Source organism: Entamoeba histolytica, genomic scaffold, assembly GCF_000208925.1.
Source record: "Entamoeba histolytica HM-1:IMSS scf_1104750518633 genomic scaffold, whole genome shotgun sequence".
Classification (NCBI taxonomy): Eukaryota; Evosea; order Mastigamoebida; family Endamoebidae; genus Entamoeba; species Entamoeba histolytica.
In genome coordinates this window covers 18,870-33,358 of record NW_001914972.1, presented here as the reverse complement: position 1 = coordinate 33,358, position 14,489 = coordinate 18,870, and the positions used below count along the sequence as shown (strand labels likewise).

Sequence of the window (14,489 nt, the reverse complement as noted above, 5' to 3'; positions counted from 1 at the left end):
GCATTGATAATGATTTTAAAGAGAAAGGTAATGCAAAATGAAAGAAGAACTAAAATAGAAAATGATATAAAAAATACAAAAAAAAGATAAAACAAAAAAAAACTCAAAAAGGATAAAGTAATTGTTTATCTTCAATGGCACAAGATCTTGCTAGTATTCATGGGACTGAAAAAGACAAAGTTAATTGTGCATTTTTCTTCAAAATTGGAGCATGTAGACATGGTGATAGTTGTACAAGAAATCATTTTCAACCAGAAATATCAAGAACGATATTATTAACACATTTATATGACAATCCATATATCCACAAAGAAGAAAGTTCAATGACAGAAGATGAAAAGAAAAAAATAAAAAAGGATTTCAATATTTTTTATGAAGACATTTTCAATGAGTTAGCTAAACATGGAGAAATTGATGAAATGCTTGTTTGCAGAAATTTAAGTGAACATATGACAGGAAATGTATATGTAAGATTTAGAGATGAAAAGAATGCATCAGAAGCAATGAAATTTCTTCTTGCACGATATTATGCAGGGAGAATGATACAACCAAGTTATTCACATGTCACTGATTTTAAAGAAGCACGTTGTAAACAATATGAATCTGGAGAATGTGATAGACATGGATTTTGTAATTTTCTTCATGTAATTGAACCAAATCACAGTCTTCAGCGGAAACTTTTTGAACGACAACCATTAAGACAAAAACGGATTAGAAATGAATTTCAATTGAGAGAAGATATTCCACGACATTCAGAGACATCAACAACAAGAATAGAACCAGATTTAAGAAGTAGATTTGAAAATGATAAACATTGATTGAGAATTAAGTATTTTTATTTATAATTAATTATGGTTTATTGACAAATCAATAGAACAAAAATAATGAAAAGAAAGAAAAAAAGATCTAGAAAAGATACTTATTTCTTCTTATTATCCAAACGAATGAATGCTAAGGTAGTTCATCTAATACCAGCTATTAAAATGCCAAATGATCCAAAGAACCTTGTTTTAAATGAAGATGGAGAAAAGGAATGGAATGAATATGAACAAAAAATACTTGAAGAAAAGTTAAAAAGTGAAGGAAATAATATTAGTACTATTCTGAGACTTGTAAGTCTATTAAATGGAAGAACCATTCAACAAATTACTACAAGAGCAAATTGGACATTATTACCAGATTCAGAAAAAATACCGTATGAAATGTATAAGAGAAAAGAAGGGAAAATAGAAACACAAGTTACATTACCACCAAGTACTATGAAAGTTTCTGAAATTCAAAAAAAGAAAAAATCAAAACACAGACATTATTCTGCTTATGAAGGTAGTGATATACAATCGATTCAACGTCAAAGAAGAAGATCTATGTCACGAGACCTTTTTAAACCTGGAACAATCCTTAAAACTGGATTAAGTCATTCATATCAACCTATTATTATAAACCAACAACTTGCTTGTTTAAGTTCAAATCATGAAAGTGGTCAAGCTTCTCCAAGAGTTACATCTGTTTCTCCAAACATTGGGTCAATGTCAATAGATATGCATAGTGTATCAACAGAAAAAACTGATAGTCAAGTTGATTTAAGTCAAGTTATTTCTATTATTCAAGAAAATGAAAATTATTTAAAAATGATTGAAGTCTCATTAGAAAATAATACTCCTATTCATGGAGAAGTGTTTTTATTATTACAACAAAATATGAATAATCTTTTAATACTTTCTAATTCTATTGCTCAACCAACTCCTTTACCATTATTTTCTAAACAATTGTTATTACCTGAACAATTAAAAGCATTAGGAATGAATGATTTTATTCAATCCCCTTCATATTTAACATTGACTCTTTAATTGTATTTTACCATTCCTTTTAATAGTTTGTTTAATTTTAAAACAAATCATTTTTTATTTCTTTTTTTTTCCAATATATTTAAATTTAATTTATTATTTAAATAGTTATTAATAAGACTTTATTATTCATTCTAATAGATGCTAACTTGTTTTATTTTTATTAATTATTCTTCTTTCTTTATTCTTGTTATCTCTTATCTTTCTTTTTCATTTCATCTGATAAAAAAAACATTTCTTTTTATTCTTTATTTCTTAATAATTTACTAATTTCATTATTACTTAAAAATTTTTTATCAATCCTCCTTTATTACATTTTATACATAACTTAATTCTTTATTAAAAGTTTGGTGAATTGATAAAGAATAATTAGCATTTCTTTCATTAATACTATAAATTTAATAATGCCAAAATAGGGGAAATAATAACTAACCATTTCTTTAATGTTTTTAGTTTGTCTAAACAACAATCATTCAATTTACTCTTTTTTAAAAAACCCATTCATTAACAAATGTACGGTTAAAAGTAATGTCATCAAACACAACACCACACCATTGTTTTTCTTCAAATTTCATTTCAACTGTTTTAATTTTAGATGATTCAAATTCTTCAAGTTTTCTTTTTTCATATGCAGCTTTTAATCTATTGTAACATTCTAAAGCAACATCTTTCATAGTAAAATCAGTTACAGATTTAAGAGCATTTTCAGAGTATTTTAATAGGCAATTCATTAAAGACTCTTCTTTGTTGTAAAGAACAGTAATTCCTTTAGTTAATACTTTCTCAATAAATTGAAGAATTTCAACTCGTATAGATGACCATGAATGACTTAAACCAAGTTCTAATTGAGTAAATAATAAATCACTATACTTTCTTGATAATTTTGTTCCTTTTGTGCCAAAGACATCAATATATGTTAAAACAAATTTCATTGCAGCATCTCTAACTAATGGAGACAAGTCAGTAATTAAAGGAAATGATGATGAAATTATCTTTGTTATAATAGTTGGGTGAAGATTATTGTATAATTTGATTTGTCTTTGAAACAATTTTAAACAATTTACTCTCGATTTTTCAGATGGTAATTGAATACCACGGAGTGCTTCAATAATTTCATTTGAAACATCTGCAATAGCTTGATCTCTCATTTTAAGTACTTTAGATTTAACTATAGGTGTTTGTGATTTAGGAGCATTTTTTTGCCCAATGACACTTTTCTTTTTGGCAAAATCCTTAGGTTTTGACTTGGGCATTTTTCTTTATTTTTAAGATTTTTTTATTTCTTTTAATTTTTTAATAAAAAATAATAAATTTTATAGTTTAAAGATAATTTGAAATAATAAAAACAAGTTTCTCTTCACATCACAAATCTAATGACATTCTTATTGAAGAAGAACAACTAGATGACACACTAGTATTTAAAGAAGTTGGTACTGAAACAGGAAGTGTAGGTGTCCACACTTCTAATCTATCAATAAGGAATGAAGAAGAATTTGTGAATAAGTTATTATCAAAAGTATCAACTTTAGCATTAAAGCAATGTAACTCTTTATCCAAAGAAAGACCAGCTACTCCACTAATAGTGTTAATGAATAAGATTATGTTATAATTATAGAATTAATAAAAGAAGAACAAACTTTCCACCTCCAAAAACGAATCTTGCAGTGTCAGTTTGAATAAAATAAGTATTTTTCATTGTTGCTGGGTATTTTGTTGGTGGGTTTAAAGAGAAGAGAAATGTTTCACCATTTCCATAATATTTTGATGATATAGTAATAGGGTCATTCATATATGCTCCAAAAATTTTTCCTTTTGCTTTGATTAATAAAATAAGAGGATTTCTAGACATAGATTGATAATACAAATTAGTCAAAGAAAACCCATTTACTGTTGTTGAGAAAATAATTTCTAAGTCTATAATTCCTATTCTTGTTGGTAGAAAAGAATTTAATAAGCGAGCTTCTTCAATAGATAAGAAATCATTTGGAAGAATTGATGGAGTAATACTTTGAAGAAGATGTGTTTGAGGAACAGAATCAAAAAATGAAGGATATTCTTCTTCTGTTCTATAAGAAACAAAATAATGATATTGAAGATGTTGTGGAACATCATTTAACCAAGCACGTGTTAAAATATGGTCAAACTCTCTTGTAAAAGTAGAAGTAAAGTCATTAAAATCATCTACATCTAAAGGGGGATGATTACAAAGTTGTAATGTTATTAAAATGATATTTAGTACTAAAGGATATCCATAAATTAATATACTTCCTAAGAATAACATTTTTTTATCTGTTGAAAGAAGAGCTGTAATTGGTAATAACATTTGTTTAAGTAAGTCATTAAAAATTGTCATTGATTCAATTCCATTTTCTTCTAATTTTATAATATAATTTGGTAAGTGTCTTTTTACAAGATCATTTAATGATAATATTAAATAATCAAATTGAAATGAATTAAATGGATATATTCCTTTATATAATATTTTAATTAAGAATGACTGAATAATTAAATATGTTCTTTCAAATTCGAATGCTTCTAATAATATTTGTATTAAAGAATCAATAAATTGAAATTGAATAGATTTAATTCCATATAAACAATGAATAATTTGATTAATTTTAATTGAAATAAATTCATCAGAATTTTTGCTTAACCAAGACTTTCTAAAAGAATGAACGTTAATACTTTCATTTTTATTTAAAATAAATGTATTAATAAGATCTTTTGCTAATGTTGAATTTACTAATAATATTTCATAACAATTACTTACATTTGCTAAAAATGTTACTCCACTTTCAAGTGGAACTCTTCCCCAATCATTAATTTCATCTTTTAATAATGATTTTTTAAGATACATTAAATGTTGTAATTGAGGAATAAAATCTGTATTTCTCACTCTTATAAATGTTGAATATTCTCCAAGTTTATTTGATTTTAAAAATAATAATTTAAAATAACGAGCCCAAAAATATGTCTCATCATTATAAACTGAAGGTACTAATTGTAATAATGCTTGATGAATATTAGGGTGTTGAACAATTACATACGAAATATGTTTAATTAATAATTCTGATATTGGTGATACAGCTTGAATTTCTAAAGGGGTTGGATAAGGTTGAGAATAAATAACTTGTGCTGAAATGGTGTTAAGAATTGGTTGTAGTGCTTGATAATTAAGGAGAAATATAGTGTGTTTTTTTGAATATGGTTCAAAGAAACGACTTGGTTCCATTAATTTCGTTTGATAATTCAAACAATTTTGCAGATTTTCCGTATAACAGAATAAAACCGAACTATTTAGAATACTCACTACCAACTTATTTTGATCAAACTGTCAAAGTCTCTAAGAAAAAACACAAAAATATTAAATTGTTGTTATTTTCCTGTTAAAAATCCCTTCATGAAACGTAGAAATTTATTTTTTGGTACATTTTCTTGTGGAGTTTCTTGTTGGTCTAAAGCTTGATATCCATTTCTTTGTTGAAACTCTTGATCTTGTTCCATTACTCGATCACTTGGATTAGATGATTTATTTTCTGCTTTTTTAACAACTCCTAACTCTTTCTTTTTCACAACATAGATAACAATAGATGGATAAAATACTTCCAACTTAAGTTTTTCATCATTTAAGGGAGTTCTTTTTAATGAATTTAATAATTCAATTTCTCTTTTCTTATAACCTTTTGTTTCAAGAAATGCAAAACAGTCTGCTAGAGTATCTGTTTTTTCAAAGGGTTGTTTAATTGTTTCACTACTTGGAAGTCTAAAAGCAACTTGAACAAACTTTTTCATTTCATTTTTTCGTTCTAATTCTTCTTGTTTTTTCTTTTCTTCTGCTTCTCTAACTCTTAATTCTTCTTCTCTAACTTTCTGTTTTTGTTGTTCTTTTTCAGCAAGGATTTCTAACGTGACACGTTCTGCATATTTTTTATCACTCAACTCTTGTTGTTTCATTTCTATTTCTTCATTTCTCTGTTTAATTTCTTCTCTTTTACGTTTTTCTTCTAATAACTGACGATTTTTTTCTCTTCTCATTTTTTCTTCATGTTCTAATTCTTGACTTTCTTTTCTCCTTTGTTGGATGATGTATTCTGAATCTGGTGTTTCTTCTAGGAGAGAGACTTCGGTTGATAAAGCTTTTGTTGGTGTATTTTCTTTTTTGCTAATGTTTGATTGGTTTTGTGGAGATGGTAACGTGACTAATGCACATTGAACAATAGATGATGTGATTTCAGGGACTGTTAATTTTTCACCAGTTAAAACAGTAGATAGTCCATTTTTGTTAAATAAAAATAAAGAAGGGAAAGTAACTTTGTTTTTGTCTAATTGTCATTAATTATTTGTAAAGAGATAGAAACAAAAATTGTCACAAACATAATTGTCTGAAAAAAGTCATATTTTCTGTATTTTCTTTTATCAAAATACCAGAACAACTGGTAGTAAATATTGTGGATAACTTTTATAATATTAATACTCCTTATTTCACACAAAAAATGTATAAAACAAACGTTATTCTCAATTAGATTTTTAAGTACAAGAGACTCTTCGTTATCATTAATAGCAATAATAACAATTATTTTATTTTCAGTAAATGCTTTTGTAATTTCATCTGAAATGTTTCCTTCATACCAAATATTCATTCTACTTTATTTTATTTATTTTTAAGTTTACAAAAAAAAAAGAAAAAAAACTAAATCAATAATAAACAGTAATTGACTCAACCATTTCTTTTTTAAAAATTGGTGAAAGTATTTCTGTAATAACTTGGTATATCTTTTTTTTTCAACATATTCACATTTATTTTAATAAGTTGAATAAATAATTTTTTTAACTACTCTCTTCTTTATTTGGTGTTATTTCATTATTTTTTTCAATGTTTTACTTTTTTATTAGTAAATTATTGTGTCTTCATTTAAAATTAAAAAGTGTGTTACTCATATTTAGGATTTTTTTTCAATATCCTTTACATATAAATAGTGCTAAATTTTCTTTATTTATATGAATAGTCTTATTTACTATCTATAATATACTTTACCATTAGTCATTTATTAATTTTTTATCTTAATTTTCAACACAATATACTACACTATGCTTCATTTTGTTCTTTTCTGTATTTTTTTTTGCTTCTTCTAATATATTACTTTTGTAGAAACTAAATTTTCATATATCTATTTTAAAAAAAAGTATTAATTTTATATCTTTACTTCTTCATTATAACAAGTTTTAATTTCATATATTTATTATCAGAATAGTATGTGTTAATGATATATTATTTTAATTTCATTAATTTCCAATTAGTAAATCACTACTCAGGTTATTTTGTATTTTTTTTATCGTATCATATGAACTTAGAAAAGGAGTTATTTTTAATTGAGTATGTATATTTTTATTTAAAATAGTCATCACGATATATTAAAATAGCATAACTGTTTAATTTATATTTAGTCTAAGTGAACACTTTTCATTTCTGGTTATATAAATATTAATTAATGAATTTTCTTTTTGTTCATAAATTAACTCAAATATTAATACCTTTTATGTCTATTTTGAATATGTTATGATTTCTTTGTTTGGAATTAAATTATCAATAATTTTAATTTTTAATATTGTATATATCAACCATTCTCAATTAATCTCTTCAATACCTTATTGGATATTTGAAAAAAATATATTAAATAGTAATTTTCTTATCAATTTTAATATACTATTTTAGATTACATTTAGATAAATTTATACAATTAATGTATTATAATTGTTCATAGCATAATGTTATATTATAATAGTTTAAGAAGAAAGTGTTTATTTATCTTATATTCTTGAAATTAGTTTTCTGATAATATTGTTAATATTATATATTTCAATAACAATAATATTTAATTCCATGAATCATTTAAAATTTTCATTTATATTAATTCTATTATTTATAAAAATTAATTCTGCTCTTTTTAATAAAACACCATAAACAAATATGAGTCAATGACTTATTCTTTGTATAATTTTTTGTTTTATGAATTTATAACTGATTATCCATATTAATATTAAAATATATACTTAATATTCTATTCAATAGTTCATTAAAGACTTAAATGTGTGAATAACAAAAACATCAATTATTTCATTTGTTTATTTGAGTGTGAATCTAACTTGAAATATTTCAACACATAACTCCTCTATATTAAATTAAATTTTCAATTATAATATTGTACTATAAATATGTACAGTATAATGGTATTTATATATTTAATTCTGATAGTTCATTGAACATAAATATTTTTTCTTAATTTTTTGTTTCCAGTTATTTTGTATTATACAATAAACTAATTTGTAATTTTTAATCTTTTTGAGAATAAAAAGTATATTCTATTATGTCGTTACTTCTTTGTCTTCTATTCTTATTATTAACATTACATATTTTTAGTTTTTTGGTTGTTTAAAAAAAAGAAAATAATTCTTTATTGAGTAAACATTTTAAATATTCATTGAGATAAGGTTGTTTGACTAAAACCATATTGATATTCTACTGAACCTTTTAATTCCTTTCTGCAAGTCATAAAAAATCAATATTCAAATGTTTTTTGAACAATTAATATTTTTGGGATATTATTAAAATGTTTGTCATTAATCTAAATTTTCTAACAGGAGAATATCCATCAAAATAGATGAAAATAAAAAACAACAAAAGAACAGGAAAATGAGGAAAAAGAAACAAAGTAAAAATAGTAATAAAAATTAGTTAATTAAGTATTAATAGAATTTTCATCTATTCTTCCTAGCTCAGGGGAGACTAATCCCATCCCTGAGCTTATTAAAAAAGAGTAATCTCTTTGTTTAACCTATCATTTAGGTTTGTCTTGCAAAATGAGGAAACCACTTCTTTGCTTTATTTCTTCTTATTAAGGTTTTTCAAACTTCTTCTGCTTATTTCTTCTTTTTAAGCCTTTGTTTGTTTTCTGCCTTAATTTTAAGGAATTTCATTTTTCTTATTTTATGAATGGGAGAAGGAATCGTTTCATTACTACTATATTACTTTGACTAATTTTCTTTTTAGTCTTACTTTGACTAATCTTCTTTTTAGTCTTACTTTGACTAATCTTCTTTTTAGTCTTACTTTGACTAATCTTCTTTTAGTCATACCCACACTTCAGTAGTTTCTTATATTACATCCATGTAATATTCTATTGTATTCTCTTGCTGCACCCTTTGCAGCATTCCCTAATACATTCCTAATTCAAAAGCACCGTCATAACCAGATAATAACTGGGAGAGTCGAAGTATGAATTTGTACTAGGGTTTATGTGTGGTGTTTCAGACGTGCCACCTTCGATCTCTCAAAGTAAAAATAGTAAAAAATAGTAAAAAAAACAATTTAAAAATGATTTGATGTTATGTATTATAAAAAAATATTAAAATATTAAAAAAATTCACTACCTTATTTCATTGATTTTTAAGAATAAAAAAAATAAAAAGAAAAGTAAAATAAGTTAAAGATCTTGAAAAGTTATACTTTTTGAATATGAAGACAGCTCTATTACTGTTATTCACTATAACACTGTCATTGTCAGCATCAATAGATTATGTTTTTACTGATGTAACTGATGCAGACGTAAAATTAGAAGATGATCACGATTTAGTTGAAGAGGATTTAGTAGAGTTTGACACTGATGATTTTGATAGTTCATTCGAATACAATCTTGAAGATGACAAAGCAAAAGCAGCTCCTAAAAAGGCTGCCCCAAAGAAAGCAGCTCCTAAAAAGGCTGCCCCAAAGAAAGCAGCTCCTAAGAAGTCTACTCCAAAGAAATCAACTCCAAAGAAATCAACTCCAAAGAAATCAACTCCAAAGAAATCAACAACTAAAAAACCAGCTCAAAAAAAGAAAAGTCTTTTCGGTAAGGTAACTTCAATGGTTAAAAAAGGGAAGAGTATTGCTAAAAAAGGAGTGAGTGCTGTTAAAAAGGTTCAAAGCATTGCTAACAAAGGAATAAGTGCTGTTAAGAAAGTTCAAAGCATTGCTAAAAAAGGAGTAAGTGCTGTTAAGAAAGTTCAAAACGCTGCTAAAAAAGGAATGGGTGCTGTTAAGAAAGGAGTGAATGCTGCTAAAGAGAAAATAAATTCAATTAAGAAAGGAGGTAAAGAATTACTTAATAAAGGAAAGAGTGCTTTGAAAAAAGGAAAGGATATGATAAATAAAGGAAAGAACGCTTTAAAGAAAGGAAAAGATGCATTGAAGAAGGGTGTTGATAATTTAAAAAAGAAAGGTGCTAAAGTACTCAAATCAGCTAAAGACAAAGGAAAGAAAGCAGTAGAGAATATTAAGAAGTATGGAAAAAAGGCTATGAAGAAATATTCTGATGCCAAGAAGAAGATAAGTGAAGGAATCAAAGGAATGTCTAAGAAAGCTCAAAAGAAATTCAAAGAAACTGCTAATAAATTGAAAGAGAAAGCAAAAGGAATGGCTGATAAATTTAAAAAATTAGGTAAAGTTACTATGAAAGGGGCTAGTTCTGTTTTCAAAAAAGAATGGAAAAAGATGCAAAGTAAAATTAGTAAAGCACTTAAGAACGCAGCAGGTGATGTTAGGAAAAAGTTATATGATGGATTAAAGAGTCAATGTTGGTTCAAAGCACTTCAATCTTGTGGATGTTGTAAAACTTGTATGGCACAAAAACCACCTTCTTGTGGATGTTACAAAAAAACTAGTGGTGGCTCATCATCACATAGTAAATCAAAAAGATCCTCTAGACGTTCATCAAGAAGTTCATCAAGTAGTGGATCTGGAAGTTCATCAGGTAGTGGATCTTCTGCAAGTGCTTCTGCAAGTGCCTCTGTTAATGTAGGTGGTGGATCTGATAGTGGATATGCTGGTGGATCTGATAGTGGATATGCTGGTGGATCTGATAGTGGGTCAAGTGCAGGACAACAAGTAAATCCTGTTTTCAATAATAATGTTAATGGTGGAGGATATCCATCTGGAAGTGCAGGATCTAGTGCTGCCACTAGTGTTCAACCAAGTGCTCCTGTAATTCAACCAAGTAGTTCTGTAATTCAACCAGTACCATATCCTGTTCCAAGTGGAAGTGCTTCTGGAGCAACTGCTTCTGCCCCTGCACAAGCATCTCCTATTATCGTACAACCATCAAGCCAACCAAGTATTATGCCAATGCAACAGCAACAACAACAACAACAAATGGCTCCTCAAATTATTCAACAACCAGCAGCACCTTCTCAACCACAAATAATACAAGTTCCAAGTGCTAGTTCATCTGCAGCAGCATCATCTGCAACATCTACTCAACCACAAATGCCAACAATCAATATGCCAGCTATTACTATCACTAATACCAATGACAATAAAAAAGAAAAAACTTCTGAGAAGAAAGAACAAAAAGTTGCTGAGAAAAAAGAACAAAACGATATTGTTAAAACTGAGAGAGAATCTAGAAATCTTGAGAAGAAAGTTGGTAAAGGAGGAGTTCTTAGTAATGAACAAGAAGAACAGAAAGAACAACGTCAAGCAGTTAAGATTGTTCGTGTATATGAAAAACAACAACATAAGAAAGAAAAGAAAGACAAACAAATAGCTGATAAAATTATTACAGAGACTGTTCCAGAAGAAAAGGTTATAACTAAAAAGACTGTTGTAAAAAATAGAGTTAAAACTAAAGAAGTTATTCCAGAAGAAAACGTTAGTGTCAAAAGAACTGTTACAAAACCTAATACCCCAAAACAAGAACAAAAGCCATTTAAAATACCTGAACCAGAACCATTTAAATTACCAGAACATATCGAAACATCAAAGCTTACTATTAAAACACAAAAGAATAAATCACATAAAAAACATGTTATTAAAAGAAGAGGATGTCCATGTATCCACAAAGTCCCAGACGTACCATGTAAATGTTCTAGCATAAAGAGAAATGAGAGAGAACTTAAAAGTATTATGAAGCATTTAAACCGTCTTTAAAATTTAATGGAATTACTTGTTAAACGGTTGTCATAAAAACGATTCATTTCTGGTTTTTATTTTTGTCCTTTTTTCTGATTTATTCTTGAAAGAGTGCGAGAATAGTTTATAATAGTAATAAATTAATAATTTATAAAAATAACTTTGTAATAACCTTCTCACAAAAAGATAAGATGATTTTTTTCTAAAAATTCACTTCAACGAGAAAGGAAAATACCTTTTTAGGTTTAATTATTGAGCGTATTAGATGAACTATGAAAAAGAACTTAAATCCAATATTTCATATGATCCTTAATACTTTATCACTCATTATTATTGTAACACTTGTTATTCTCTACTTCATTAGACCAAAAAAATATAATAAAGAAAAAGAAGGAGAATGGGTTGGAGAAAATAAACAGGGAGAAACCAGAATATTAAGAGGGTATAAGGGAATAGATAAATTGGTTGACTCAACACCACAAGGAAATGAGACAATTGCTGATTTAGTAAATGGATTTAATAAGAAAGACAAAAAACAATTTATTGGATATAGAGAGCTTAAAAATAAAATTGTAGCTAAAACAATTATTGAAAAATGTAATGGAAAAGAAATTAGAAAAGAAATATATCAATATGAAATGTCTCCTTATGTATGGTATTCTTCAAAAGAGTTTTATCATTTAATATGTAGAATTTCTAATGGTCTTAGAATTAAAGGATTTAAAAAAGGAGATAAAATAGGAATGTTTTGTGAAACAAGATTTGAATGGATGGCTATGGCTTTGGCTTGTGCAAGACAAGGAATTACACTTGTTACTGTTTATGCAACATTAGGAGAAGAGTCTGTTAAAGTTGCATTGGAAGAAACTAATTGTGTTGGATTAATTGTTAGTGAAGAAACAGGAATAAAGATGAAGAAAATTGAATTAAATAAAGAAGTTAAAATTATTAGTATTGACGGTCATTTTGAAGGAGAATATACTACATTCAAAGAACTTAGTGAAAGTGAAGAAAATGAAGAAGCTATGCCTTCTGTTGCACCAAATGATCTTGCATTTATTATGTATACATCTGGTACTACTAAAGAGCCTAAAGGAGTTTTAGTTGAACAAAAACAAATATTATTATTAGCACAAGCATTTAATGTTTGTTTAGAGTTAAAAGATGAAGTATTTGTTGCTTATTTACCTTTGGCTCATATATTTGAATTGTGTTTAGAATTTTGTATTTTATCTTTCTTTGGAAGTATTGGATATGCCAATGCACGTACATTAATGAGTGTTGGATGTACTAATTGTAAATCTGATTTATGTGAATTAGAACCAACCTTAGTTATTGGAGTTCCAACAGTATTTAATAGAATTCGTAAAGCTATATTAGAGAGTGTATCTAGAGCACCAGCACTCAAACAAAATTTATTCTTTGGTTGTATGAAATTAAAGAATTTACTTTATGTGTCATATCAATTAAGAACACCATTACTATTTGAGCCAATAGTTAAATTTATAGATAGTCTCATCTTCAATCCATTAAAAGTATCATTATTTGGAAGAAACTTAAAAACAATTATCATTGGTGGGTCAGCTCTTCCTGTAGAACTTCAAACTTTCTTAACTATTACATGTGCTAAAACTAATATTCTACAAGGATTTGGAATGACTGAATTATGTGGTGCTTCTAGTTGTATGGTTCCAGGAGATCCAACTCAAGCTACTATTGGATTATTATTCCCTCATTATGAATTAAAATTAAGAGATGTTCCTGAATTAAATTATTTAACTACTGACAACCCACCTAGAGGAGAATTAATGTTAAGAGGAGCTCCTGTATCAAAAGGATATTTTAATAGACCAGAAGAATCAAAAAATACATTTACTGAAGATGGGTGGGTTTGTACAGGTGATATTGCAAAAATTACTGAAGACCATCATATTTGTATTATTGATAGAAAAAAGAATATTGTTAAACAACCGTGTGGTGAATATATTTCTTTAGAACTGATTGAGTCTAAATACTTAACATCTAAAGTAGTTGATACTATTTGTGTCTTTGCTGATGCTTTCCATGACTTTACAATTGCTTTAGTAATACCAAATAGAAATATTATTGCTGAAATGACACAAAAACCATTTGAAGAAGCATGTAAGGATAAAGAAGTTATTGGAGCAGTAAGAAAAATTATGGCAGAAAATGAAATTGGGTTATCTCAAAGAGAAGTTGTTAAACGTATTGCTTTAATTAGTGAAGAATGGAACTCCGAGAATGGAATGCTAACTGCAGCATTAAAATTAAAAAGACCTGCAATTGCTCAAAAGTATCAAACTATTATTGATCAATTGTACTCAATGAACTAAATTATTTTCTTTTTATTAGTCTAGTCAAGTTTATTTAAATCTTTTGTGTTTAGTTCCATAGCTTTTTTTTAGGAAATAACTTTCATTTGTTAATAAAAGTAGAAATGTTCCAAAAAGAATAAACTTTCTTAAAAAAATAAATAAGATTGAGAAGAAGTAATTTCTTCCGATGTCTTCCTGGTAATTAAATATAATAAAAATAAAAGAAAAAAACTATACCTTCTAATGGAGAAAAATCAAATAAAAAAGAAAAGTAACTTTACAAAAATAAAGAAAAAAAGAAGGAGAAAGAAAATACGAATTTTTTCTGTTTTAATACAATGAATATTATCGAATTTTTCATTT

The 14,489-nt window shown here is 26.7% G+C and overlaps 7 protein-coding genes across 7 annotated transcripts, besides 1 other annotated feature; 4 read left to right on the top strand and 3 right to left on the bottom strand.

Annotated features, from left to right (window-relative positions):
* Window positions 1-134: 134 nt before the first annotated feature.
* EHI_156380 (U2 auxiliary factor, putative) lies at window positions 135-818 on the top strand (the record flags this gene model as incomplete). Its single annotated transcript, XM_647834.1, has 1 exon — window positions 135-818. One exon carries the CDS (start codon window positions 135-137, stop codon window positions 816-818), a length of 684 nt encoding a protein of 227 aa, XP_652926.1.
* A 66-nt stretch (window positions 819-884) lies between these two features.
* On the top strand, window positions 885-1,847 carry EHI_156370 (uncharacterized protein; the record flags this gene model as incomplete). The annotated part of the gene is made up of 1 exon (XM_647833.1): window positions 885-1,847. One exon carries the CDS (start codon window positions 885-887, stop codon window positions 1,845-1,847), a length of 963 nt encoding a protein of 320 aa, XP_652925.1.
* Window positions 1,848-2,332: 485 nt separating this feature from the next.
* Window positions 2,333-3,097, bottom strand: EHI_156360 (uncharacterized protein; the record flags this gene model as incomplete). Its single annotated transcript, XM_647832.1, has 1 exon — window positions 2,333-3,097. One exon carries the CDS (start codon window positions 3,095-3,097, stop codon window positions 2,333-2,335), a length of 765 nt encoding a protein of 254 aa, XP_652924.1.
* A 109-nt stretch (window positions 3,098-3,206) lies between these two features.
* Window positions 3,207-5,076, bottom strand: EHI_156350 (uncharacterized protein; the record flags this gene model as incomplete). The annotated part of the gene is made up of 2 exons (XM_647831.1): window positions 3,207-3,420; window positions 3,482-5,076. The coding sequence occupies 2 exons, from the start codon at window positions 5,074-5,076 to the stop codon at window positions 3,207-3,209; spliced, it is 1,809 nt and encodes a 602-aa protein (XP_652923.1).
* Window positions 5,077-5,219: 143 nt separating this feature from the next.
* EHI_156340 (uncharacterized protein) lies at window positions 5,220-6,484 on the bottom strand (the record flags this gene model as incomplete). Its single annotated transcript, XM_647830.2, has 3 exons — window positions 5,220-6,166; window positions 6,219-6,300; window positions 6,353-6,484. The coding sequence occupies 3 exons, from the start codon at window positions 6,482-6,484 to the stop codon at window positions 5,220-5,222; spliced, it is 1,161 nt and encodes a 386-aa protein (XP_652922.2).
* Window positions 6,485-8,566: 2,082 nt separating this feature from the next.
* Window positions 8,567-9,168: a repeat region.
* A 189-nt stretch (window positions 9,169-9,357) lies between these two features.
* EHI_156330 (uncharacterized protein) lies at window positions 9,358-11,837 on the top strand (the record flags this gene model as incomplete). The annotated part of the gene is made up of 1 exon (XM_647829.2): window positions 9,358-11,837. The coding sequence occupies one exon, from the start codon at window positions 9,358-9,360 to the stop codon at window positions 11,806-11,808; it is 2,451 nt and encodes an 816-aa protein (XP_652921.1). The 3' UTR covers window positions 11,809-11,837.
* A 255-nt stretch (window positions 11,838-12,092) lies between these two features.
* EHI_156320 (long-chain-fatty-acid--CoA ligase, putative) lies at window positions 12,093-14,144 on the top strand (the record flags this gene model as incomplete). The annotated part of the gene is made up of 1 exon (XM_647828.2): window positions 12,093-14,144. The coding sequence occupies one exon, from the start codon at window positions 12,093-12,095 to the stop codon at window positions 14,142-14,144; it is 2,052 nt and encodes a 683-aa protein (XP_652920.2).
* Window positions 14,145-14,489: the final 345 nt, after the last annotated feature.